Raw genomic sequence first — 27410 nt, 5'->3', positions numbered from 1 at the left:
GTTACCATCTCTTTAAAGAATTACAAATGAAAAAACAAGAGCAGCATCAGCACCTTAAACTGCAAGTTCTAAGAAGTTCCCAGTCTGACAAATACCTCGTTATCTTCCAACTCATGGCCTGTTTTGGGGAGATAAGTACTAGAGAATGCTAAATGCTACTTTTAAGATTCCTTATGTTTAAGCAGCTGCAAGTATTACTTGAATGTTTGCTCTTGAAACTCCATACAACATTTGGTGCTTTGGGAAGTCACGAACAAATCATTCAAAAACAAGTTGCACTTTCAGTGCTCACCACTGTCATTTATTACTTAAAAGCTCTCAAATAACTGTTCCATTTTAATTTCTTACCTGAACAGCCATCATCCTTGTATGAGGATTGTTTTTCATTAGAGGTATACCTCTGCTTTCTTTTTCCGTCTTAATAACCTGTTTACCACAATTAGCTTCATTTGTACTATTTGCAACAGCGAAATCGTCTTCAGAAAATGCGTTACCCAAGTTCCTTCGTTGGCACTGAGGGTCTTCAGATGTTTTTATTTCAGCTGGTGTAACGTGTTTTCTGTCTGAAACTGCTGATTCGTCATTATCACAATGAGCTACACGATCAGCATAAATATAACTAGGTTGCTTGGCAACGTTTGAAATGAGAGGCATCCGAGAAGGCACTGGCAATATTCTTTCATATCGATAACCCCAGGAAGTCTGAGGCAAAAACATACCAGGAATTCTAGCATCAAAGCAATTTAGTAAAATGCCTGAAAACGACGACTCATTTTCTATGGTACCAATATTCTGACTATGCAAAGAACGCACCGATTTACGTGAAGCAGGAAAAGACCAGGGCAAATATCGTGAAGTCTCGTAACTTGCTACTGTTAAGTCAGTAGATGTCGGTATATTGGGTTGCTTAGGATAAGAGAGTGGTTTGAATTCCTTAGCAGCTGGATTTAACTGTAGCTTGTTCTGGGAAGAATTTTTTTGCACGTCACAGACTGTATCATTTTCTTCTTCACTATCTCCAGTCTCATTTCTATTTGTATTTTCTTTAATAAGAACTTCATGCTTTCTCAAGCCTATAAGATTATCCACCATAATGAAACGAAGGGACTTCAGAAGAAAGGACTTCAGACCACCTTCATCTTCTACAATCTTTCGAGCTTCTTCAGGGAAATGTTCATATTCCCCAATTAGTAATTTATTATCAATTTCCATAGGGCCATGTTCTTCCAAGATTTGAGAGAAATATCTTAAAAAAAAAAAAGACTTGTCAAAGTTTTTTCACGTACTTCTAAAAACATATTTCACACATTTTATTTTCAGAATAATACTTTAAAGCAAAGCACTTCTAGAACTACTGAAGAACAATCATTTGGAAGATGGGGTTCTAGCCAAGCACAGAAATTTTCTGCAATACTTTTGCTTGTCCACATCTTACTAAAAACCATGCAACTATTTCAAAGCATTAGTATGCACCTTTATGTACGTACCTCCATCTACCAGACTACCAGGACTCAAATTCTGGAATTAATATGTTATAAAAATTATGAAGTAATATTAAACTCTCTAAACTGCTAAGTGCAGAAATGTATACATACTCATATAAGCTCTCACAGGTTTGATTTGGGTTATTATCTGAAAATCTTTGATAACTATTACTATTTGAAACATCACATAGAGCTTCAAATTCCTCTAGTTGCCCCCGAAGATATTCTGGGATTACAAATGGTTCATAGGAATTTGTGAAATCTCTGTAGCATTTAAAAAAAAAAAGAGAGAGAGAGAGAACAAAAGAAATAGTGCATATGAACAATAATTCTTGTCTCTGAAAACAATCATACTTTTTAACATATACCGAAAACATTATACTGCAGGGTAACTACATAGCTAAAAATACAGCTCAATAGCCAACTTTTTTCTAACATGCAGAATAAACACTGTCCCCAAAATACTTAACTGCTAAACTTATTGAATGACCTGCCACTAGCTAGTAACAAGGCCTGGCTCTTGCCTATCAGCTTTCACACATACAAGCAAGAGCAAAACTGGGCTCAGAATACAAGAGTTTGACCCCTGATTAACACACAAATTCTGAGCAATGCACTACAGATTATCTCAATTCAATATTACAACCTGCTTGACATGGTGTGGATGGCAAAGTTCAGTTGTGACTGATGGAGTATGTACAAATTTATTAACTAATTTCTTGCTACATTTAAAGTGGAACACATAGCAAGTAAGATCTTACTCGAAACAATAGCTTCTGGCCTTGAAGATGTATTGGGCTGCAGCCTGGCAACCATTTGCTTACTTCATACATCGTTGAGATCTTTAAAATTTTAACACCCCATACACCTGTCCTGGAAATAGAGAATAGCTCTATACAAGCTCAGATCAAAACCACTTAGATGTTAACCCAGACTTGGTGTTTCTAAGACTCTGTCTTCTCCAGTACCTACACAAAGCACCTTGGATTCTGGGCAATAAAAGCAAAGATGCATGACTGTACTTACAAAGTATTTTCTTCCATAAATATCTTATCTTCTTCCCGTGGTGCTGTACTAACTCCACTGGATAATACTAAAACAGACTAATTAACAATAGAGGATTACTTTTTTTTTATCTCACAAAAGTATATGCAAAATGATCCACTGTAAAGACTATGAGTAACTTATTTACACTGAACCTTGTTCTGCAATTTTATCTTGTTGAGATGCCGTATTATGAACTGCAAAACAATTATCAATACTAAGCCATATTGAGAAAGTTCTTAAAGTTATTAATTTCTTCTTCAGAACTTATTTTGGGAAAAGAACTTGGGATATTCAGACCAAGTTCCCTCTTTTTTTCCCCAACTTCTTCAAAATCCTAGATGTGCCTCATGTTTCACTGTGTTCGGATAAAAAAAAAAAAACAACACACACAACAAAACCAAAACAACACTATTGCTTCACTTTGTTAAAACTTTTATATAACTTCTTTCCACTAGGCTGCACATTAACTGACTTTCTAGGAGTATTTTCCTTTACATTCGAGCTTTAATAATTTTATTACAAAGTAAGTCTGAGTTATCCCTAGTTCCACATGGTTTTAATACACCTGTTATTCTTATGTTCACTATTATAAATGTTTTAGATAATAAAAATTAAAAGACAACTAACAACTTTAGAAATGCACAGACTTGTATAAATGTATCCAAGCCAGAAAAAGAAAAACCTGACTGATGAGAATAGGAAAAATATTAAGATTTACTCTTAAAATTCTAGTAAAATTATAAAAATTTAGGGGCATGGAAGAAACAAAAAAGACTTTATCTAGAGCTTTAAATAAAGCAAAATCCTAGAAAAGCAGGACAAAAGATAATACAAGTTTCAGGGATGATATTATTCCTATCAAAATACACAAAATACTGAACAGCTAGCTAATAACATTTTTCTGAGCAATAAATGGAACACTTGTATCTTCAGTCACTGATAGACTCATAAAATTCATCAGAAAATACAGTTAAAGACATAATTTCGTATTTATATCACGAGGTGTAATGATGCGTTTTTCTTTCTCAAAATGGCTGGTAAAGTTTTCTTCTCCAAATTCATTATTTGCGAGTGCAAAATGAAACACAGCATAAAGTATTAATTACATAGTGTAAACAGTGGTATTCATAGGTGTTATTTTCATTTTCCCATATGGGAAATTAAGATCAAAACAGTCATTCTGGATGAAGACCATAGACTGAAGGTGTTGGTATCCAGTCAGAGCCAAAATTATTCATAAATTTTTTTTTTTTTTCAAGTTTAGAAATATCTTTTATATTGACAAATTCCTTTTTTAACAAAACAAAACTGTTTTAATTGATTCTTAACAGCATTATTCTACTTCAGGAAAGATTCCTTCAATAATAAGTCTCCACAAGGTATTTAGGAAAACAGCCTTTATACATCAGAACTTCGGCAATTCTAAAAAAACCTATTTGTAGTAAGCAGCTAAAAAGTTACTGACCCTCAAGTCTTTTGAGTTCTTCTTCCTGTTTTTGTTTTTAACTTTGATACCATTAGTCTGAAACAGAAAAAATAAAGTCCCAGTTTTCTTTATTAGAATAATATTATGATGCACTTCTAAAATCAGTACGTGAGTTTTAAGAAATTTCATATTAAAATTCTCATTCTGGTTTGATCAGCAAGATTTACAAGGATAAACAATCTTCCCCCTCTCCACGCCATCCCCAGCTGGAAAACACAAAAAGAAACAAAGCTTTGCAAGACACTATCTATTTTGTTCCTTTTCATCATTTTCCTCTTTAAATGCATTTTTAAAAACAGTGATTTTTAAGACAGAATACTCTACCATTTTGGTATTTCAGATGCATACTCATTACTTATAGCCAAAATTGCATATTTAAGCAACTGTGACATCCCACACAACACAGTTTTTGCAGGGAACAAGAAGCAAACAGAACCGTTAAATGTTCTGGTCACTTTGTACTTCTACAATATGCAGTGATGAAGGAACTAAAACGCATGTTTGCTTTTTAATAGGACATGATTATAGATTAACATAACTTTACTAACACTGACTTACTAAGATTTTACTTTAGGATTTAAGTAACATTGACACAGAAGTAGTTTTAGGCTAATGGCTTTCAGTTCATTCTTGGATTTCCAATTCATAAAATGAAAAAGCAAAGGATTTCACATTTTCAAAGCTAATATATTAAGTAATTAACTCAGACGATTTATTCTTGTCCTGGTTTCAGCTGGGACAGTTAGCTCTTCTTTTTAGCAGCTAGAAGAGGTCCGTGTTTTGGTTTTACTCAGAGGCTCACTCTGAGAAGAATGCTGATAGCAAGCTGATGTTTGTAGTTGGAAGTGAGACTCCAAGGACTTTTCAGTGTGCCATGTCCTGGCCGGAGTGCAGAAACACGGCGGGACAAGGGGGGAGAACAGCCAGGACAAGGGGGCCACGATTCCCCTTGTGATTTGTGGTGGAACTTAAGATTGAGGGCCAAACCGGCCAATTAGTATTCCATATCATGCAGCATCATGCCCAGTATAAAAGTGAGGGACAGCTGGGAAGAAGGGCTTTTTGCGCTTTTGCTCTTTCGCCGCTTTTGCTCTTTTGCGCTTCTGCTCTATTGCCTTTTTCCCCCTCTCTCTTCCAGTACTCCCACTCTCAGAGTACTCTCTCTCTCCCCTTCTCTATTTCGGGGCCTCGTGTTCGTCCGGGATTGCAGCTTCGGGACGAGACGGGCTTCGCATAACAAGGGGTGGTGAGCATCTACACTGTGTAATAAATCATCTGTATTAAATTGTTCTTATCTCAACCCACGGGTTTCCTGTTTCTCCTTTAATTCTCTCCCTCATCTCTGGGGCTGGGGGAGGGTGAGTGGGCGACTGTGTAGGGTTTGGTTGCCAGAGTGGCCTACCTCATGACAATTCTATATCAAAAGTAAATCTTAGTTTTCTGGAGATAAATTTATCTTCACGCTAGAATAATTTTAAATGAGCGCCTCAAACACATAATTCTCAAAAATAGTTAATATATTTCTGCCAGTTAGAACGGATTTTAATTAAAACACTATTTGAAAAGGGATTCAGAATGATGTACAATTGAAGACTTACGGGTTGAATCTGAAAAGCATCTATAAATTGTAATGAACAAATGCAAAAATATGTCTAACTCACCTCAAATTTACTTTGCTTATTAGAGGAACAAATGTAAAATTCCTAGCCTTACAGTTTAATGACATCTGAAGGTACAGCTGGGTTACGCTACCTTCCCATTTTTTGCTTTGGAATGTAAAACGTACAGTACAACTAGTGTCCAAAATTACGCAGCATCAAGTTAAGCACACTCAGGGAAGAATAATGCTTCGAGTTCAGTTGTCATGGTAAATTAGTAAGAGTCTCTCTGTCTGTAAATCATGCACTTTTTTAAAAAAAAAAAATTCCTGAATGATACTTTTAGAGACACTTTTTTTAAAGTTAACACCAAACTGCTGTTATCAAGTAACATGTAATACAGCACATCAGTGTACCCTCATCTGCTTTCACTACAACTTCCTCACCTGCATCTTTGAAATGCTCATAATGTAAAAGGTATCTTGTTGGTTTGTGTTTTAACTGAAGAGAAAACCCTAAACAAGAATTTTACTGACAGAAGTTTAGAAAAAACGGTACGCAGTCTTCAAATTCTTTAAGAAAAGGGGAGTGGAGGGGGAGAAGATAAAACAAAAGAGTAAATCTCTAATCAGGTCTGAAGGATGATTAAAAAACCAAGAGATGCACATCTCTATTCACTTTTGCACATTTTTAAAACACCACACTCATACTTGTTTCTGAGCTTATACCAAACAGTAAGTTCACTTACCAATATATTTTCATTTCCCTGCTTCTTTAATATAATGGTAGGGTCATCTATTGAAAGGATAACAGAGTCACATTTGTGAAGAGAAATAATAATATTTTATGAAACTTGTAATTGTGACCTATGAAATTATAGTAATAACTATTATAATGCTTTATCAAACACCACCAAGGCATCTCGAAGACTGTAGCTGCAGGATCTTTATGCTTAAAGTGAAAGACAAATCCTTAATTTGGTCAGACATCATACATGCATAAAGGTAAACTCAGGTGCCGGTTGTGGCACATGAAACAAACCAGCAGAATGCAACCTAAAAAAGGGGTGGTTTGCCTTTGGAGGCCATATTACCTTTTAAACACTAAACTCATGAGATCCCATACAATGAGGAGGTTAGTAGTTTGCTGAGTTTCGGCCTTTTACAGAGTCCATCAAATGTCTGTAAAACCAGACAAAACACAATGGTTCTAAGAATGATGACCTTTGCATACTCACCCATTTTATCAAAGAATTCATCTAAAGCTTCATGAAGACATGGAAAATTTTCTCTGTTGTCTTCTAACAGCCATATAAAACAACGGGTTTTCTCCAGGGGTGGTTTTAAGAAATAATCACGAATTTCTTTGTCTTCAGAACTAGTTGTCACGTAGTCAAATTTACTACCATACTTCTCATTCCAGAGCGTGGTTAAAATTGAAAGGTCGAGTTCTTTTAAAAAATGTCCATACTGAAGGAGAAAGTTATTTGTAGCTGTCAGACCTAAAAGAGATTAAAACCCCCTACATTTCATTCTGGCTTCAGAGTTTCAGTGCCTACAGTGTGATATTCCTCTTCAAAGAGGAACAGTTTGTTCTGGAAATTAAATATACAGTAGCTAAAACAGATTATGTGAAGCCTTTTTGTATCTTGAAAACGCAAAGAAAAATGATAAACGGAGTTTATATAAATTTTACTTTTGGTCAACATCAAGTTATTATTTGTATAACAAATTGTATAATTTCCTTAAAGGACATGGATGCAACAGAATTAAGAACCCAAATCTTGTCCAAGGTTTTGGCATCTTATGTCCCTTTTCCCTGCAAAAACAAACTTCTGCCTTCATTCCATTATAAACTCAATAGGAAACTAAAGAGCAAGGCAACATTACTGAAGAGCACCAAGTTAAATTACTTCCAGGTTACACAGTCGGCTAAACTTTTATGACAAAAAAACCCACCATGATTTACTTTCCAGAAACAAATCATTTATACAAATATTATTATTTAAGCCTATTCTGGAATGTAAAGATGTTAAAAAAACAAATCTATTCAATTTTCTCTTTCCTACATGGACAAAGCCCATCCCACATTAGAATCCTCTACTTGCAGAGACCAGAGAGGTTGTTCCTGTGTTACCACTGGTCATAATTTCTTCTCTAGAAATCGTGGCTAAGTATCAAGTAAATGAAAAAAAGGAAAGCTTTACTTTAGTATTTAAAGTTAAGAAAGCGAGACCAGAAAATAGGGAGGTTATCTTTTCATCTGTAAACTGAACAATTATGACAGGGCAAGGTCTTCTGCTATTACATAAACACACAGCTTACCCAAGTTGTTCAGATGTTTCAGCCACTTGTGCAATTTGGGATCCACTTCTTCCAGCTCGCTCAGCACATGGACAAAACCCCGTGTTTTTACTCTGTTTTTTTCCTGAATTAAGTAACTGATGAGCTGCTGCATCACTTCATGTGACATGCTACTAGTTTTGGAATATGACGTGTAATCTTCCTCACTGATTACAAACCATGAAAGTAATTCCTTTAACAGTTTGGAAACATCGCCAACAGCTGTTTTTATTTGCTCAGCATTTCGACTGATATGCTGCAGGACTCGATCACCAGCATATAAATCCTGAACATAACCTATAACAGGATTTACAAAAAAAAAAAAACCACAAACGACAAACAAAACAAGGTTTCATGTCTTTTAACCAGAATTAAAAACATCAACTCTGAAGTACAGGTAAGTTGGACTAAGAGGTGTTTTTAAATATCTGTTTTATCACAACACTTAAAATTACAGAACATATAACTTTCCATATAAACTAGCCTTAGCATTATGAATTTGACACAATATTGTTTTGAATTCAGTTTACACAAAGAAACAATCCTTAGCACTTTAACTTGATTTCAGAAAGAAAAAAAGTTACCTGCCAGTTATAGTAGCTTCAAACAATTGTCTATACAGTTTTATCCATGTGGGCAGCATGTCAGCCTTGACGCAGGGACAGAATTCCCCCAAGCATTAGTTCTCAGAGCAAAGGCACACTTCTGAATGCCTGAGCGTACATCTAGGAGAAAACCTTTGCCCTGACCCTGCCACTGGTTCTTTGTGGAACAAGTATGAAAAAGATCAGTCTCTTATCAGCCTTCACCTTTCATTACTTAAGACCACACATTTATAGAACGCCACTTTCAGAGCTGGACTGACAGTAACTATATTCTAAACATGTAGCTCTGAAAAGAATTTTTTAAAAACAAAGCACCTACATATGACACCTGGAATACTTAAGCATCATAACACAAACAGTTCCAAGCATACTAACAGATTCAATGAATTCTACAGGTATAAGGAGTCTTCATTAGAAACCTCTGTATCTTACAAATGTACATATGTGATGGAAGTTTATTAAATAATGATTGATTACTGTTTATGAAAGAGTCTTTGATCATGTATTTAATTAGGAACTGTTGAACTTGGACAGCGAGCTCAAGAAGCTCAAGGACAAACATAAATCGCATTTAATGAATCCGACAGATGGTGCTTGTTCTGGGCTCCCTGAACAGGCAGGATGTGAGCAGGACCATCCAGACAACAAATAGTGTGGGCAGCTGTGTCATGGCAGTAACTCGACTATGCCCAGACGTCTGGCCAATGTCCCTAGCGTATGTGGACCTTATGGATCACGAAACAGTGCATGCCTGCACTTGGCACAAATTTAAAATCTTGCATACACTAGTTATGTAAGCTGGTGTTGTTTTCACTGAGTATAAAGGCAGGCAAGCTCCCGCATTGGGCCAGAAGCCTCACCTACAAGTGGACACACTGCATAGGAACTTCCTACTTACTGAGAGGCTCCTGGCACCGGCTGCAATGGGGCTTCCCAGCCGAAGTGTGGGCTCAGCTAAAGGTGGAAATTGGTGATGTATCCTTTCCTTAATCATTGTAACACTTAGCAGTTATGGTTTGATGCATCTCTCATATTGCTCTTTTATCATATTGTGCATAATAACTAGCATCGTTTCCTTTTATCACATCGCACGTTATTCTCCTTTATCATATAATAAGTTACATTTATTTTTACATTTAATTTGGAGTCCGTTTTTTACTTGGTATCCGGCCAGTCAGCAAAACAGCATACAAACAAGTGCTCCTCCCACTTGCACTCCTGTCTGATTTACAAGCTGATTTCTTCTTAAAGGTAGCTACGTCTGCTAATAAATAAAATAAACTCCTTTGTAACATAGCTCTCCCTTGAAATTGGCCTCTCAACTTCCCAGACAGCGTAGGAGATGAAATTAGATGTTTTTTTGAAATATTTCCTCACGAAATTTCCCCAAGTGAAAAAAATCAGGGTAATAGATAGCTTGCCTCCAAAGACATGCAAGACTTCAATTTTATTATGGAATTATCTCAAGACCGTTTAAAAAGGCTGGCCAACACCAACACACAGATTTTTGCAAAACTGTGTTAAGTTGCTTCATGTTGACATAATCCTGCATCAATGCTCCAACTTTTACCCCACAGTATTTCAGGATGAGTGTTTTTGTCACACCAAAGGCATTTTAAGTTCTTAGAAGTTTTGAGGGTGTTGAGGACAGTCCAGTCACATACATGTAACCAAGTGACCTCCAGTGGACCTCCAGAACTAAAGATAAGCCATAGGAAAGGAGATGGCCTAGACTTTAAAAAGTCAACTGAATGTGATTTTAGAAAGCCACATGGAAGCAAAAATAGTAATCTATGGTGCTAATGGAAGGGATTGCTCCCAAACAAAACAGTTAAGAAAAAAAAAAAAACCAAACAATAAAAAGACCAGTACCTGAGAGGTTTTTAAAGAGAAAGTGCCAGGATATATCATTGAAAAGGCAATAGGGTTCTGGAGAACTCAGAGTATGGCATGTATGGGATGAAAACATGCCCTCAAATTACTTAATATGAAATTCTACAAGGATATTAACATGAGCATTATTGGAAAATTAATAATACAGACAAAAACAAAAAAATTCACCCATTTTTATTTGCACTGTAGCTTGTCATAATTCAAAATGTAGTGTAACTTCACACCTCTGAAACACAGAATGCTACAGACCAACGTAACTGGAACAAAAAGCTGAAGCATTAACTGACTACATACTTACAGGTTGAAGTATTTTATTTTTCCCGATCCTCTGAAATATACTTTAAGTCACTACAGTTTCTGCAGTTAGGATATTCATTCTTTCTTTATCTGAGATGCAGTTCTTATTTTTATTTCCTGTAGCAGTGTCCTAACTTGTTGGACATAAAGCTTCTCCTGAAATCACTTTTAAATAGATTAACTTGGAATTTGAGCCTTTTCCCTCTTCAGGTTTCTTCTTCACGAATCAATGAAGCAAGAATAAACGTTTTCTACAAGGAACTTAATCCTCCTCTTAAAGACTTGTATTTTTACTTAATATTACTTTTATTTCAGTTCTGGTTTTAATTTCTAAATAACTGTAAGATGTTAGTGTAGCGTTATGTTCAATATTAGTATTCCGTTACAATTTGACTTAGGACATTCAGAATGTTAACTATGCAACCTCATGATAGCATAGAGCAATAATCTATACTTCCACATACCACTGTGATCACTGTATTGAGATGATTTGTTTCCCATCTGGTTTTCTTCTATTTTCTTTTTAGCAGAATTCTGTGCCTCTTCTCGTGCACGTTTTCTTCGCAATTTTTTTTCTTGTTTCATTTTTAACTTCCTAAGACTGAAAAAAGCAATTAAGCGATGAGCCTAACATTGAGAAGTTGCCAAAGGAGTTGGGCACATCTCAGTTATTGTCCATGTCGTACAATAGCTATATGCTCCATTCTACTATACAATATTATGCTGAAAAGTATAAATATAATAAAGCTAGTTTTCATTTAGAAGTTAAGAGCTCACAAAAATGTCGTAAAAGTTTCACAAAGATCATGTACATAAGGGTAAGAATATCCTCAAGATGCAATAATTTTTACTCCCATTAAAGATGTCTAAATTAGGATTCATTTAAAAACTACCAAGTTGTTTTTCCTTAATTTATAACTCAGCATTTTGAATCAAATACCAACATTTGATTTCCTCAACTTTTAAAATCAATTTTGTTTATCGTCTCAGCATGATTCCTCATTATTTACAAACTTACTTGGCCGAAAAGTGTTATGTCAAAGGTACATGCATCAACAACTGGAATAGCATCATTAGCAATTTTTATTTACACTTCCTAAACACTCACGCAATGTTGGTTAACTAATAAATTCTGTGGAACAGTGGTGTTGAACTTATGCCACACAGCGATATCTCTCCTATCCAGCTAACAATCTGAGTGTCTTCCCTCTAGCAAGGGGAAGGAACAGAACAACGCTTGCCATCTCAGGCTTAAAATAGACATGGCATTCTAACCTAGATACATAAACGGTGAATGTCGAGTGTAATTAAGACAATCAATCCATTAAGAATAACAGACACCCGTTCTTTTAGTATTCCAATTGTTAAGTATCTTAGGACAAGTGAAAGACACGTATGGAGAATAAAAGTAAAGAACAGGAACAGTCATCAAGTTCTGCACACAGCCTCCAAATCACATGTTTTCCCAAACAACATGTTACTTCCCTGCCCACAGATTTCACAATGAAATTAGGTTTCGGGTATAAAGACTTAAAGATGACTGCAGAAATTTATATTTGAAAACTATTGGTTCAAATTGCCAGGAAGTCAATGGTGCAATGGACAATTTACTCCTCAATACCGTCATGTGGTATTGCATCAACTCATATCTAGTATATTTGAAAAGAGTTTCCTGTGGCCAAACTGAAAATGTTGTTTTTAAAGAACTGTATGACCACTAGAGAGCTACTAATAATTTATTAATCAATAATAGTTAAGGCCCTCCTGTGCTCATGTTATAAATCTGTAGCTCTATCTTCAAGTTAATTTAAATGATTTTATAATTGGATAATAATGTATTTCACCAGACTTTTTAGTTTATCAGAGGCAAAGGGCAAGAATAGCTTTCCAAATTATTTGTGATATTTTAGCAATTCTTAAAAAGGCATGAAAACTAATCCTAGAGAAAACTGCTTTGTTCTCAAATTGATTCAACTCAGTTTTAAACAGTAGAGAGCTTACCTTGAACATTTCTGTTTAATACTGGCTCTTGGTGGTTCCTTGGTTTTTGTGATTTTTTGTTCAAACTACCAAAATAAGTGACATCATAATAATTACATTAGGGTTACGATGCAACATTGCTGTACTCAAAACTCAGGAACATTTGATGCTTTGGAAAGCAGTAGAAGTAATACTACGAAAAGAGATGAAGCCTCATGAAGGTCTACCTAAAATTATCTTCTACTGCTACAACTTGGTATACAGCAAGGCGTCTTTATGTGCAGAAAAGAGAGGTCAAAAGATAACACAAAGTCAAGAAGAACTGGAGGCCGTTTTGCTTTGCCAGTGGGCAGAAAGCAAACTTTATGATCACGTTTTTTCTTCCCACAGATCATTACTGCTCTGGGAAGAAGTATTCATCTTCCTGTGACTCTGTAGAGGGTAAGAGCCCCCTTCCAATACAATTATTTCATTTAGCAAGATTAGCTCCGAGTTAAACTAACGGAGTTCCTTTCACATCATACAAACAAAATACAAAATTGAACTCCAGTGCCCATCCATGACAACTCTAACCAGTACCATAAGGTAATGCCTGCTCCACCAGGAGAACAGGCAAGAAGCGAACAGGCAATTAATATTCCTAAATAACGCTCAGATTCTGTAGTTGAGATAGTATATTACTTCTAAGTTTGCAATACATTCTCATCTTCACTTTAACTCCTTTACCAAGTAAATATTTTAAAGATTATTTTCATATTTTACATGAACATTTACTTACTTCACATTTTACCAGTCCAGAAGAACTGAAAATAACTATTTTTGAAATAAGGCCTGTACAATCAGGAGTGAAACACAGTTCTTGAAGAAAATCCTGTAGGAGAAAATAATATACAAAGACATTTAAATTCATACAAAAATCTATGTTCTTATACAGATTACAGTTTCTTAATTTGAGATGACCAAGGTAATTAAAGCTAACACAGTCCTAAACTCTTACTGGATGAGGAAAGCAAGTGACAGCTGACTTGGCAAGGACAGCAAATCAAAAGGATCCTACATCTGTGGTGTATACCTGTTAGTCCCAAAGCTATAGCAAAGCCTCTCCTCCTCCAACTTCACACTCAACAGTCAACTTTAAGAATATTCTTTTCTGAGTTCATACGCTGCCTGGACTTCCCTTCATTTTATACTGGCTGCTGATATTGTATTTTGTAAAATTCCTTTAGACATACTCAATGTTGAACTGTCGCTTCAACAGCAAGACTGTAGAAGGAATAAAACTTCCATATGGGAGGACATAAACGATGTAAGAGAAACAGGCTAAGGAGACTAAGCCTTCACACAGGTCTTTCTTCTGCAGACAACAGCAAGCTTTTTCTAAATTGTCTGACACGCGAGTGCGGATAAAGACTCCTCTTTCCATTGTCAGAGGGGTGGAAGATCAGGGTGTAGCACTGCACTTACCAGAAGCCAATGGAATGCTATAATCTTGACTAAAAAAAGAAAAAATAAAATGCTTGTAGTCTGACACAGCTCTTACCTTATCATTTTTATCACTGTAGTTTGTTGTTTTCAACTTTTTCCAACAGCTGATATGAAACTCCACTCTACATTGCTGACAGCAATTAATACGTATAAAACCCTACATTGAGAAATAATATGAATTTAACATCTTTTTTTAAAAAAAAAACAAAAACAGAAAACAGTGCACAACTTAACAGTAGACAGGATAAGATGGTGTGATCCACATAACTCTTTAATATGAAAGGAAGAAGAAAACATGTAAATATGAAATTTTCTTTCCCAAACCCTTTTAATGTAAAAATTTACCTTAAAGTCTGGGTCTGTAAAAAATATTTGGATTTTGGACTGGCCATGGCAATGCTGGTATCGACAAATTGCATCTGGTTCTGGAGGAAACTTGCATTCCTCAATACAATTCTTTAAAGTCAACTGAGAAACACAAAATGACGTGTGAAAAATTGCACAGAAACCAGGAAAAGATTCAATATCTACTTATAAACTTCTAAGGAACTCTGCAGTGAAGCATATGTCTTTTTGAACAGCAGATGAATAATACCAAAAGAACAACTCTTTTCTAGTTAAAGTTATGGAATATTGTCCTTTTATGGCAAAATATTCAAAAGCTCGTTTGAACTGCTATCAGCTAAGTACTCATAGCTTCCCTGCATGCAGGTTTATCTTGGACCAATGCTTCATATGCTGACCAATTCCAAATGCATGAGAATATAGTAAGCTTTCCATTGCCAAAACAATGAGCCAGGTTACTCTGGTAACATGATGAAAACAGAGTGCCTGCTTATTTCTGTCATTTCCCAGCACTTCAGGAGTACCTAACCTGGGATCTGCATTACAGGATCAAGTACATTCCTAGGGACAGCTCAGAGCTGGACCTGCACTGGAGCTAGAGAGATCTCCCAGAATGGTGTCTGAGGTGAAGACATTTCAGTGGCTTTACATAAAGTGAGTTCAAGTCCCACAGGCATTGAGGCCAGATTAATAAAACAGTCTTAGAAACAAAGAGACCATCAGTTAACAGCCTTTCAGATATTTGCATTATGCTCTCCAGAAGTTCCAGACCACTGATGCATTACTGTGGCCAGACTACTGTGATGTCAGCTGGGGTCTATAAGAAATCTTTACGTCAGTTTTTGTTTAGGAAACAGCAGTACTGCTGCTTCTACTAGAAATGAAACAGGTCAGCATAGTACAGCCAGGTTCATGTGCTGAACAACCAAGCATGTTCTACTGCGTCGAATCACCTCCACACAGAGCAGCTCACACGTCTTGCGCCACAAGGCACGGTTTATCCAGAAACCCTTCACAAATAACAATAACTCAAGTATAGTCTAAAAGCAGTAACAATAATAAACAAACAAAAAAAAAGCTGTTTGCTGTGAGAAAGCAAGTTTGTAGTGTCAGAATCACAAGTTAGATTTTTTTCAAGTCAAACAGGGAATTTTACCATACAACTCCCACAGCATCAACCAAGAGTTACATAGTCAAACTCTCCTATGTGTTTTTTTTAAACATCGCACCACTGCTAAAATTTTCAACTTCACATTTTGCTAATTCAAATTTTTTACACAGTTCTCTCCAGCATTACGTTGTGTATAGTACTCACATCTACTTTAAGTTTGGTAACATGCAACTAAGAAGTTAACACATTACAAAACACTTGGAGCAGACTAGAATCATATCATTACATAGAAATTCCCAAGCATAGAGCCTGACAGAGCCCCTGATTTGTCATCACAAGAAGAAGAGTTCTGCTCTACAAAAATGAGGCCTTGGAGCTGACAACACTCTAGACAACGAGCAGCAGTACTTGCACTGGCTGAAACCTTTTTCACCCATCTTTCTTTGGCTTTGACAATAGGGAGGCAGGGAGAGATGACAATTTTTTTTTTTTTTGGAAAGGCCATTTGACAGGTTTTTATGCCTTTTTTTTTTAAAAAAAAACCCAAACATACCTGTAAATTCTCTGTTCGTGTCTCTTCAATGACCTGAGATGTTGTGGGCCAAGTTAATACTCCAGGTACAATCTTGTGATTAACCATTGTTTGTGATTTCAGGAACTGATCAAGCGCAGCTGAAAATCTGAAGTTTGAAACAAGTACAATATGTTCAGATCACACATGTAAAACTTCTACATGGCCTGTAGTATTTTCACAATTAATTTTTTTAAAAATGGTAACTGTAAGAGTATGTAGAATGAAAGCTCACTTGGTCATTAAGTCATCTGTTTAAAGACTCTTCAGTATAAAAGACTCCAGGTGTGAGCCAGTCAGCCAGGCTGGGTAAGGGGTCCAGGTGCAGATATGAGGCAGGTGAAAAGCCTGTGCTGATATTCAAGGGACCCACCACAGTGGGAGTGCTTGTCAGTGTAGAGGGTGAGGCCACATGTACATTCACTAGTGACCTTCACACCCTGACCAGCCAGGGAGGAGTCACAGGACACGGGTACCCGTACTTGCATTTTACATGAGTTCAGGTAGTGCTGTACATAGGAGATGCTCGGCCTGGGGTGGTCCAGGTGGCCAGCTGTGTTGTCACACGTGTGCACCTCCTTGGGACACGCACACAGCCTCACGACAGGTCAAAACCATCACAGGAAACAGCCACATCTGTGGGACTGGGATGCAGACACCTCCTGGGTCTCAGACTGCACCTGGCTACGCTGCGGCAGTGGGAAGGAGGAATTCCCTCTCAGAGTCCAACACACTCTGACCAGGTGCTTTGAAGATACTCCATGAGGAGGGTTTAATGTTTAATACTAGACTTATTTGGCATTGTACTGGGTTTATGTGGCAAGGTTGGGCAGGGGAGTGGGGACCAGTGCTGCAGGGGCAGCCTCTGTGAGGAGAAGCCAGGGCTGTCCCATTCTGGACACAACCTGTTCTAGCTGGCTCCAACAAACTCACCCCCTGAGGCAAGATGGTGGCACCTCAGGGAAAGCATGGGTAAGAAAGGACAAAATATACTGCATGGCTGTGAGGAGTAAGGAAAAAAACCCCAAACTGTGAGAAACAGCCCTATAAGCAGCAAGGTAAGAAGGAGGAGGGGAAGAGGTGCTCCAGGCACTGAGCAGAGATTCTCCTGTAGCCCCTGGAGATGACCCCACTGGAGCAGGTACCCACACTGCAGCTGTGAAGGACCCCTGCCAGCACAGCTGGATGTGTCCCAAAGGAAGCACGGCTCATGGAGAGGCTCCACTGCTGCAGCAGGGGAGGAGTGTGTGGAGAAAAAAGCAGCAGAAGGGAGCTATTACGGACTGACCACGATCCTCATTCCCCATCCCTCTGTGCCAAGTGGGGGAGGAGGAGGTAGAGGAGGCAGGAATGAGGGAGTGAAGTCGAGCTTGGCATAAAGAGGCAGGCAGAGGAAAGGTGATTTTAGTTTTTTCCTTTGTTTCCTACCATCCAACTCTATTTTAACAGACAATAAATCAAGTTATTTTTCCTCAAGTTGAGTCTGTTTTGCCTGTGACTGTAATGAGCAAGTGACCTAGCCAGCAAGGTCTTTATCTCAACCCCTGGGCTTTTTCATGTTATTTTATTTTCTCCCTGTCTTCCCTTGATGAGGGGGAGTGGGAGCACAGCTGGGTGATGGTCTGGCAGCCAGCCGGGGTCAACCCACCACAGGCATTACAGGGTATTTTGGTTCAGTAGAGCAATACAGTCATATACTGACCTCACAACACAAGCATAACACAGCAATTGCAACACATAGTTGAATCAAAACGGATACAAACGCATTTTGCATTACCGGCCTCTACATGCTTACCGTCAGGATGCTGGAAAGAAATAGCACCAGGAATACATGGGTTGAAGCCAACTCAAGCCCTTTGCTCTCAAGTTTTAGTTCTCCAGTTTCTGCACTTTATGTCCAGCTGAGCCACGTATACACATCCCCCTCTCCCCCCATTCTGGTCTGGCTAGCTCAGGAAGACATTACTCTTTATCTGTCTCAGGGAACCTGATGACTCACTTGTGCAGCTGCCTTATCTAAAACCAAGGTTACCCTCCAGTGTCCCTGGTGTTGAGATAAGTTAAGCTTTCTTTACGATACATTTTTCCCCTGAGATCATCATTTTTTTGCCCTTCTCCTGAGCTCTCCTCCACTGCAGGAGTGTGCTGGTTGGTCATATCCCCATGCCCTGGAGTCCGCTTGATTCAACGGCTTCCATTACATCCTTAGCAGTAACAAACTTAAAAGTTGTAATAAATCAGTCTGATGTATGAATTTAGTGATTAAAAAAGAATAATTCAAAAAACCACACACATGGTTTCTCAAATGAAGATTTTTTTTCTATCAAATATTGAAGCTTTATATTATACCAACCTGTTTTGTCTAAGGTATACTTTTCCAATTCCATAGTATGCCAAACAACCAAATCTTTCCTCCTGGTACTGTTCAATTATTTTCTTAAACTCGTCTTCAGCCTTTGTCAATGCCTTCAAAATAAATTTAAGACAAAAATATATGACCTTTTGCCAGAAGCTTTTCACTTTTCCTCTGCTTTTTATTGCTCCAGTACAGTGGGTCAGTATGCCCTGTTCTTTGATCAGTCTTATGAACAGTAAAGGTAATTAAGCAATCTTATGATCACACACAAAGGCTTCTCTTTATTAAAAAAGAAACTTATTCTGTAAACACGAACTCCCTCTGAAATAATGAAACTAAATGGTTGAGCTCACTAAGCTACAAACACCAAGACATTTTAGAGTTCATTGTAAGACACTGAATATTTTTAAACACTGCAGGGAAAAAAAAACGAACAACAAACAAAACAGCCCCCAAAAAAACCCAGATAACCCACATATCTGTTTTGGTGTTTTCCAGAACCAAAAGCATTCTCTTTCTCTTGTTTCAGAAGCAGAATGTTTGTGGTAGAAAGACTAGAGCATAGCCATATTAGAACAAACTAGAAGAAAAATAGTTCATTATTCTTCAGTAATACTTAAGAATCTCATTTGAAAGCTTAAAAAGAAATTTCATTTGGTAGCTTAGTTTATCCAAAACCATTAAAGATCTAGTCTCCAATATTAAACCATACGATTTTCTAAAACGCGATGAAAGCTCTCCTTCCCCCCTCATTTAATGTCTGTTAAGAGACAAAAATGGATGACCGACTACTTGAACTAGAACTTTGAATAAGAGCAACATAGTGGCTTAATATCATACCTCAGGCTGTCCTATTCCCAGAAGAGCAGTGGCATGTCCATAGATGATTACAACGTAATTGATAATATGAAGATTCAGTTGCTGAAAACAGAGTCAAATTACAGCAGTAGCACACACGAAAACACTGTGCTGGTAACTAGAACATTACTGTCTACTGTGAACTGAAGTTCTTCACTGCAACAGAGACAGGAAACTCTTTGTCTCATCCTTCTTATCACAGCCTCTACCCAGGCTGATGTTACGATTAGCATAAAAAGTGATGGTTAACTACACTTTTACTGCTGGTCATTCGGCAGCCCTATGGATTCCAAAGAGATACATCCTGAAGCATCTGCTTTCAGAAATGCTCTAACTACAGGCCTTACTATGTTGACTTCATGCAGTGCAACGTGTCTTTGCTGTATTTTATGTTAAAAATTGAGTAGATTGTTTTTAAAATATAAAAAACAACCTTTTTCTTCCTAATAAACAAGGTCACAATTCCAGATGGATTGGTGCGTTACTTGCTCAGACTTGTTGGCACTGCAACAGCCTTTACTAAAATGGGAGCTTGAAACACAGCAACACACGTGCACGAGCACTGTCACAGAAAACTTAATACTACAGTACAATAATTTAAAGAAATCTAAGATGGCAAATGGGACAATGGCTGATTGGCTAGATATACATTCACAAAATTTCACAGTTTCTGCCATCAGAGAGTTATCTGACCTGAAGAATATATATTCTTTTTACCCTCCATTATTATGAATAAAGGTTAAGCTGACAATGGACAGTAGTTTGTTATCAAGTAAGATATTTAATAAGTACATATTATTCTCACAAGAATACTATTGTATTTCTAGATTGCATCTAGAAATGCATGTGTATGCTGAACGTTACAAAAATGCATCCTACGCTACTATCCCTTTCTCATTAGTAAGCTCCTTGGCAAACGTATCAGTGAAACACTTGGCATTGTAGTCAACATCATGGGCAACAATTCAACAATAATGACTATTTCGGTGGAAGGAAGGAATGAAAGACAATACTGAAAACATCAACTTCAATTACTCTAATAAATTAAGTTATTCCTCTCAGTTTACCTTTAATTCTGAAGGATTTAGAATGTTCAACAATTGTGAAAAGGCTTGTTCAGCACTGTGACACCGCTGGTCCATCAAGGCTGTATAACCATCACGAACAAGGGATTTAACCACTTCTGGCAACATAGTTAAATCCATCTAAAATATTTAGGAAAACAGTAAGTCCAAAAGAAAATAATCTTTTTTTTTTTTTCCTCTCGTTAGAGCATAGCTATTTTCTAAAACACATATCAAACAGACAATTGTTAAACTTCTGTACTTCCTACAGTTTTATCACAATTCCACTTTTAAAGCAGCAAATCAGGTACATTTTTATAATACTCTTTTAAATTCAGCTTCTAAAAACTTAAGATTTTCATGGACCTAATGCTGCTACTCTTTTAAAAATCTAGGTTTTGTTCTAAGTTTAGATCCTTTTCTCTTCAGAAAGTTTCAAATTTGGCTCAAGTATTGTTTAATCCTTCTTATGTATTAAAAAAAACAAACAACCAGAAACAAACCAGACTACACTTTCTCTTCATCTAGAGTAACAGTTATGCCAGAAGGTTTCAGAATGCATTGTTATTAGCCTTTCAGCACAGATACTTCCCAAAGTCTGTGGGAATTTCCAGCACTGAGACTGTAAATCGAGACAAGCAGTTGCAGAATTAGGAATCTGTATGTTTTTGATCTGTTAAAACACTAAAATAAAACTAGCTTCGGGAAGCAGACCATTGTGTCAGGGTAGAAGTAACTCAACTATTTAAGAAGTTCCTCCAGCATCTACTTCTGCAATGACAAGCAAAAAACAAAGAAGGAGGAGGCCCCCCTGCGTATTTTAGGCCACCACCTCATTTCAGTATGAATTCATCTTCAGTATGAAGTAATCCTGCTTCATAAGCTTTTCATCAGCCATCCTTTTTTCTACCCCCATACATGAAATTTTGAGCCTGCCATTCTGAAGGCAGGGTCGTGGGCAAGAAGAAATTGAAAGAATTGGAAGATATGGGAAAAATGGAACGTCATAATTTCTGAGTTGCTTGATTTTTATAACATTATTCTAATGGTGTGCTTAATTGTATTCCTGTGAACTGAATTCAGCTTTTGACATACTAAATTTAATGCATGTCTTGAATGCATTTTCCCGAGCATTTATGACTTTCCATCTTACTTTGTGTTCATCCTGTCAACTGACCAAAAAGGACAAACATAAGAAAATACTCATGATCTAATGACAGTTATAAACAAAAGTGGCAGAGAGAGTGGAAACTACAAATAGGTAGAGAAAAGACCAAAATGCAGAAATGAGTTAATGAAAATATGATTAAGACTTATTTTAATTTCCTAGAACTATTGATACAAGGTATAACGCCGTCAGAGAATATAGTTATAGAACAGAACAAATTATATTAATTTAATGTTAAGCTACATGACATATGAAGCTTATTAGACCAGCTAAAAGTGTTACTTTCAAAACTAGTAACACATTAGTCTTACAAAAACAGGTATTTTAAAGGAATTAAGGGGTCTTAGTGCAGGCAGAACCTGCACCTTCTCCTCAAACCAGTTTTCTCTTATGAGGTAATTAATCAGAACAGATTTCTGGTATCCACTTCCCCAAATTAACAGAGAGGAAATGACTAATTATGTATTGTCCCCATGATTTAATTCAAGAGCTTTGAGATGCTCTTCATTCATTACTGATAAGACTTGAGAAGGAGAACTCTCGATTTATTAATTTTATAGCGTTTAAACAGCTATTCAACAAAATGTTCTATGATTGTTTCCAAACGTACCAAACACAGGAAAACATACTTACTTAGAACCCTGAGAAGGGTATTATAAATCCCTGAATGATTCCCAGTGATTTTTGTATTTTTCTTACAAATTAAGGTACAAGGGGACTACATTACTAACTCATGTTTCTACCTAAGTTATTCTATGACTACAATGAGTTTTGTTACACTAATTTCCAGTGTGAGGTCTTACAAGAGGGGAAGGAAGAGAAGCAAAAAGAACACTAACAGCAACAAGACAGTATAAATCAGTGTAATCACATACTTTGTCTTCTGATAAAAGTCAGGCTAAGCATGAAGTGGTGAATTTTTGAGTTAATCGAGATTTTGGACAGTGTGACTAGAAGGTGACAAATCATTTACACTAATCAATTCCCAGTTACCTGTTGCACAGTACAGAAGAGTTTATCTTGGATGGTTCTAGACTCTGTCTTCAAATCAAGATGATCTCTACAAATAACAGGACAACGGCATAATGAGTTTGTACATCTACTTTATATGTAATTTTATTTTCAAGAAACAGAAGTTTCTGTGCTTTTATCAACTACACCACATTTGCCTACATGCTAGAGATTATTATGGCACACTTTCACAATTGCAATAACAAGTGCTGTAACACTATCAAGGATTATACAAGGATTTTACAAGGATTATATCAAGGATTTTACAAGGGTGTGTAGTGATAGGACAAGGGGCAACGGATTTAAACTGAAAGAGGGCAGATTTAGGTTAGATATAAGAAAGAAATTCTTTACATTGAGGGTGGTGAGGTACTGGAACAGGTTGCCCAGAGAAGTTGTGGATGCCCCATCCCTGGAGGTGTTCAAGGCCAGGTTGGATGAGGCTTTGGGCAACCTGGTGTAGTGGAGGATTTCCCTGCCCATGGCAGGGGGGTTGGAACTAGGCGATCTTTGAGGTCCCTTCCAACCCTAACCATTCTATGATTCTATGATTATTATACTATTCGTATAGTTCATATACTTCTGGCTCAGGAATCACTAGGGCTTCAGGGAAGGAGGAGTGTTCTCCATTTTGTTTTAACTTCTCCACCTTATTCTCAGCTAAATTGATCTTAAGAAGGGGTGTGATAGGTGACTAGAAAATTCCCTACACCAAAGGCAGAGGTCTAAGAAGGTGCTTAGGCCTCTCTCCCCTTCTCTGCTCCTCCTAAGTACAAGATCCTTTATCCTAGCACAACCACTGCTTAAAATCGAACGAGCACATGTAGCAGCTATGCATGGTGGGGACAGAGAGAGAAGAGAAGAGAGGAACAGAGTTGTTCTTCCCACCTCTTCCTTCCCACTACTGCAGCAGAAATGCCATGCACAACCAGAGAACGGAGAAAGTATAACAAAGAGGCAAAGCACTGCTCAATACTCTAAAATAAATCCTCAATGCTAAGATTGCTACTCAATCCTTAACGCTACTATATTGCCTGTTGCTAACATACATTCTGTTCTGGCCCACGTTCAGAGGCATCAAACACTCATCATCTGAGATAAAATTCTTTACTGTGTCAGAAGATTCCCTAGATTTTTGGAAGCCAAGCAACTTCTTAATTACAGAAATGGAGATAAGATTGTAACTGACCACGCACCTCACTTGTTGAGAAACACTATTTTTTTAAATAGGTCTAACAAACTTCCCTGCGAGAGAAGCCATTTTGCAGATGGTTCAGTTAACATTAAAGAGGATTTGTTCCCATAGTGAATTCTAATGTTTTTGTCTCCCTTAAAGTGAAAGGAGAAATTAATCAGTGGCAACCCAGTTAAACAATATAAATTACCTGTCCTGTGAGAAAGTTTCAGTTGTCCTACCTACAGTGGTATTCAAAAAGACTTAAGGAAAAACAAAAGGACTGTACTATAATAAATACAGATTAAAACATGGTAGGTTTTGTGGTCACACTTAGATCAGGGCTGGGGATATCAGGTTCAGCTCCCAGGCTTCCTAAAGGCTTGGACTCTATGTGAAAAATCTGCCTTAAAAGTTATCACTTAATGGAAACTTTTCTATTTCAATATAAACAGCTTATTTCACTGTTCCCTTCATCTGCTTTTAATCATCCTCAACACAACTGAAAAACAGTAGCTGAAGCAGCACACAAGCAAGAAAGTACAGTCAGAGCTTAATTTGTCTAATTTCACAGCTCAAGTTAAAAAACTAAAAGCTTCCATTCTGCGTGGTCTTAAGTAGTAAGTCATCATTTGCCTCAGCCATCTTAGAAATAAGTCAGCAGTAACGGTTCTTTACTCCTTATCTATTAGATGAGGAAACATGGTGGCAAATGGAATCACCTATAAATGCAGCAATTTTCCCAAATCTGTTTGGAGCACGTTGGCCCCAATATCACTGGAAGTAATTATTTATTTTGTTAAACCTTGTTTTAAATGTTGTAACAGATGGAAGCATAAATTTTGTCCATAAAATCTACAGTGCTTTTTATCTCAAGTAATTTAATTTTGGCCCCAAACCATCAAACATATTCATTTACATTCAGCATGTCCTACTGGGATATTCATGTACTTAAAATTAGACATTGGTAAGCTTGAAGCAAACATTCAAGTCTACAACCAACTAAACTACTCTTTAAGCAAAAGTTCTTTTCTAGTATTCAATTCTGAGACTGACTTACAACACTTTCCTCACAGCCAAATCTCTTCTTAGTAAGCACATGAAGTGTCAAAGAAGTTTTAAAAATTATTTGGTACACAGAGTAGAACTAGTACAAAGAGGGCCTGAAAATAAGATAGAGCCTAAGTTACATTGTGGTGTAAGTTTGAGTGCAACAACTGAAACAAGATTCCTATTATCTTTTGTTGCAAGCGAAGCACATGTGTTATGGCTATACTGTGTAACTTGCTTTTGGGCAACAGTTTTTGAACAGCAGTTATTAAAATTATGCCTTCATTTACTAAAATCCAACTGAGCTTTGGAAAATATTTAGTTTTCAAGTAATAACTCAGGCTCTTCATGAAAACCGGAGTTCTGTGAACTTTAATCAGCTATCTTAACATGAACTATATCCAGAAAAAGTATGCAAACAATGTAAACAAACGATTAGCAAAGAGCAAGCAGCAAGACAATGTTGCATTAACTCCTTTTTAAGTGCTACATAAAGTAACACAAAATAAAAAATAAATACAATTTCTTACCTCATCTTTTCTGAGTCACCAGGTTTGGTTTTCGACCTTCCTTTGTTTTGATAACTTTGGCCTGTCATGAGAAAAAGTATTTTAAATGAAATGATCATCACCTAAAACAAAGGAAGAAAATTGCACTCAGAACTCACATTTTGCTTTATAAATAATAGATCTGAAACATTTACTAACATGACTAAACACGACTAAAACTAACAGCTTTTTTAAAAAGCCACCTGTGAGTGTTATAGTATGATTTTTATATTATTTTTATTAAGTAGCGCAAGATTTTATTAATTTTATAAAGAGTAAAAGATACTTCAAATATATAGAACCACCTTAAAATTCTGTAAGGTATGATCTGACTCTACAATATCGTAACAAATATTAAAGTGGACTCCAAGCTAAAGAACTCCACACGTTATACAAAATCACAGTTGATATTATTCACTATTAGTTGATAACTAGAATTTTTAAAGGGAATAACAGATCGCTATGGATGTTCCAGTTTGACTACAGAAATTTTACAGAAAGAGTCTGCTACTTCAAAAATACATTGCTAAAGGAGTTAAGTTCAACCCACATTAATATTTGACATGTGAACATATGAGTCGGATCAAGATAAATGTCCCTGATTACAAAATAAAAATGTTTTGGTGATGTGGAAATACTGGATCACAAAGACAAGAAAGAAACTATCATGTGATACTGACTCATTTCTAACTCTGAAACTTAATGTCAAATACTTAACACAAAACTTTGTTAATACACTTCCCAACTTCAGACATCTAATACGGTTGAGTTACAGGCCTCTACAAGCTGAGTAAACAATGCATTAGTAACACGGAAGAAGAAAACACATTTTCATGTGATTTATTGTAATTGGTCAAAACCAGGAAGTCATGCCATTAACTTTAAAATAATTTCTCAACTGTTTTCTGTGGAATTAAAACGTAACATTAGGCACCTGAATGCGCACATGCACACTCATGATTAAGTTAAGAAGTCTTTAATTTTCAAGAGTTTTAAGTTAGAACTTTACAAGGCACTAGCGACTCAAGAGCAGCAGTGACAAAATCCACTTACAGAGATCTGCCTTCTAGTAACAGGACAGATAGACAAGCAAGGCAGAAAAATAACATTTCTGGAGTGGGAAGGAACTGACAGGCAGCAGACGAATTCAGCTGCAGAACTGCTGAGAACCACATGTTGCAGGTGTTCCTTATGACACACAGTGGAGTCGAAGGGGTGCAGAGCAGCAGATTTTTTACTAGTTAAACCTGATAAATTTTACGAGGCATATAGGAATGAATGCCACCTTCTGTCTCAGCTACCTATTCCAAAAGGGGATAGGTTCCAGCTACAATCTCTCCGGAGCAGTTTAGGACGCAACTCTGTCCTAATATTGGACACGATCACACAGACAGCCCAGCACCTGGCTTCAAGCTATTTGAGCACTGGAACCCAAACATAAAGTACAGCTACCTAAATCATTCAACATCACTCTGTTTATTGTTACGCTTATGCTGAACTACCATAAAATCAAATGTGAAAAAAGGAGTTATTAATTTTATATATATAGTTTCACAATAACTATCTATGCTTAACAATGTTTATTTCATGATACTCAGGTAAGTATTTTATATGATTAGATAAAAAACACTGAAAGACAGTGATTGTGGAAAAATACCCATCTGTCCATTTGAGTAACCTCACCCAAGCCAATGGGATGTCTCACGAACTCATTTCTCAAGTTAAATCGTATGCGTATGCACTTCATGCCTTGTGCTGCAAGTGATTTTTCATTAAAAACTACTTAATGATATAAAATTTAAATTAATCAGAACAAAAATCAAGCATCATGAAGACTGAACATGTTCAGAATTATTTCATGAACCGTTTCTTGAAATTGTCACACAGGAGTCTGAAGAGGTGTCTGCTGAAACAGTTCATACGCATTAAGAACTCCA

General features: G+C 36.8%; 1 protein-coding gene across 5 annotated transcripts in view; it reads right to left on the bottom strand.

Annotated features, from left to right (window-relative positions):
• Nucleotides 1-27410, bottom strand: part of TTC3 (tetratricopeptide repeat domain 3) — a 66522-nt gene that overhangs the window by 14603 nt on the left and 24509 nt on the right. For 3 of the 5 annotated variants that reach the window (XM_086618085.1, XM_086618106.1, XM_086618096.1), the window contains exons 16-33: nucleotides 25456-25516; nucleotides 22684-22750; nucleotides 20526-20663; nucleotides 19441-19521; nucleotides 18598-18710; nucleotides 16227-16353; nucleotides 14563-14685; nucleotides 14273-14374; nucleotides 13511-13603; nucleotides 12754-12818; nucleotides 11217-11353; nucleotides 7940-8254; nucleotides 6853-7116; nucleotides 6364-6410; nucleotides 3997-4053; nucleotides 2511-2587; nucleotides 1596-1748; nucleotides 349-1246 (exon numbers count right to left, since the gene is read on the bottom strand). In XM_086618085.1, the coding sequence (XP_086474211.1) occupies nucleotides 349-1246; nucleotides 1596-1748; nucleotides 2511-2587; nucleotides 3997-4053; nucleotides 6364-6410; nucleotides 6853-7116; nucleotides 7940-8254; nucleotides 11217-11353; nucleotides 12754-12818; nucleotides 13511-13603; nucleotides 14273-14374; nucleotides 14563-14685; nucleotides 16227-16353; nucleotides 18598-18710; nucleotides 19441-19521; nucleotides 20526-20663; nucleotides 22684-22750; nucleotides 25456-25516 (2918 nt within the window). The remainder of the gene's footprint in view (nucleotides 1-348; nucleotides 1247-1595; nucleotides 1749-2510; nucleotides 2588-3996; nucleotides 4054-6363; nucleotides 6411-6852; nucleotides 7117-7939; nucleotides 8255-11216; nucleotides 11354-12753; nucleotides 12819-13510; nucleotides 13604-14272; nucleotides 14375-14562; nucleotides 14686-16226; nucleotides 16354-18597; nucleotides 18711-19440; nucleotides 19522-20525; nucleotides 20664-22683; nucleotides 22751-25455; nucleotides 25517-27410) is intronic. The other 2 variants (XM_086618123.1, XM_086618114.1) reach the window with 2 other exon arrangements.

This window comes from Tauraco erythrolophus, chromosome 1 (assembly GCF_009769465.1).
Source record: "Tauraco erythrolophus isolate bTauEry1 chromosome 1, bTauEry1.pri, whole genome shotgun sequence".
In the NCBI taxonomy this organism is placed as follows: Eukaryota; Metazoa; Chordata; class Aves; order Musophagiformes; family Musophagidae; genus Tauraco; species Tauraco erythrolophus.
Note: the sequence above shows the minus strand (reverse complement) of the source record. Positions and strands in the feature narration are given on the sequence as shown.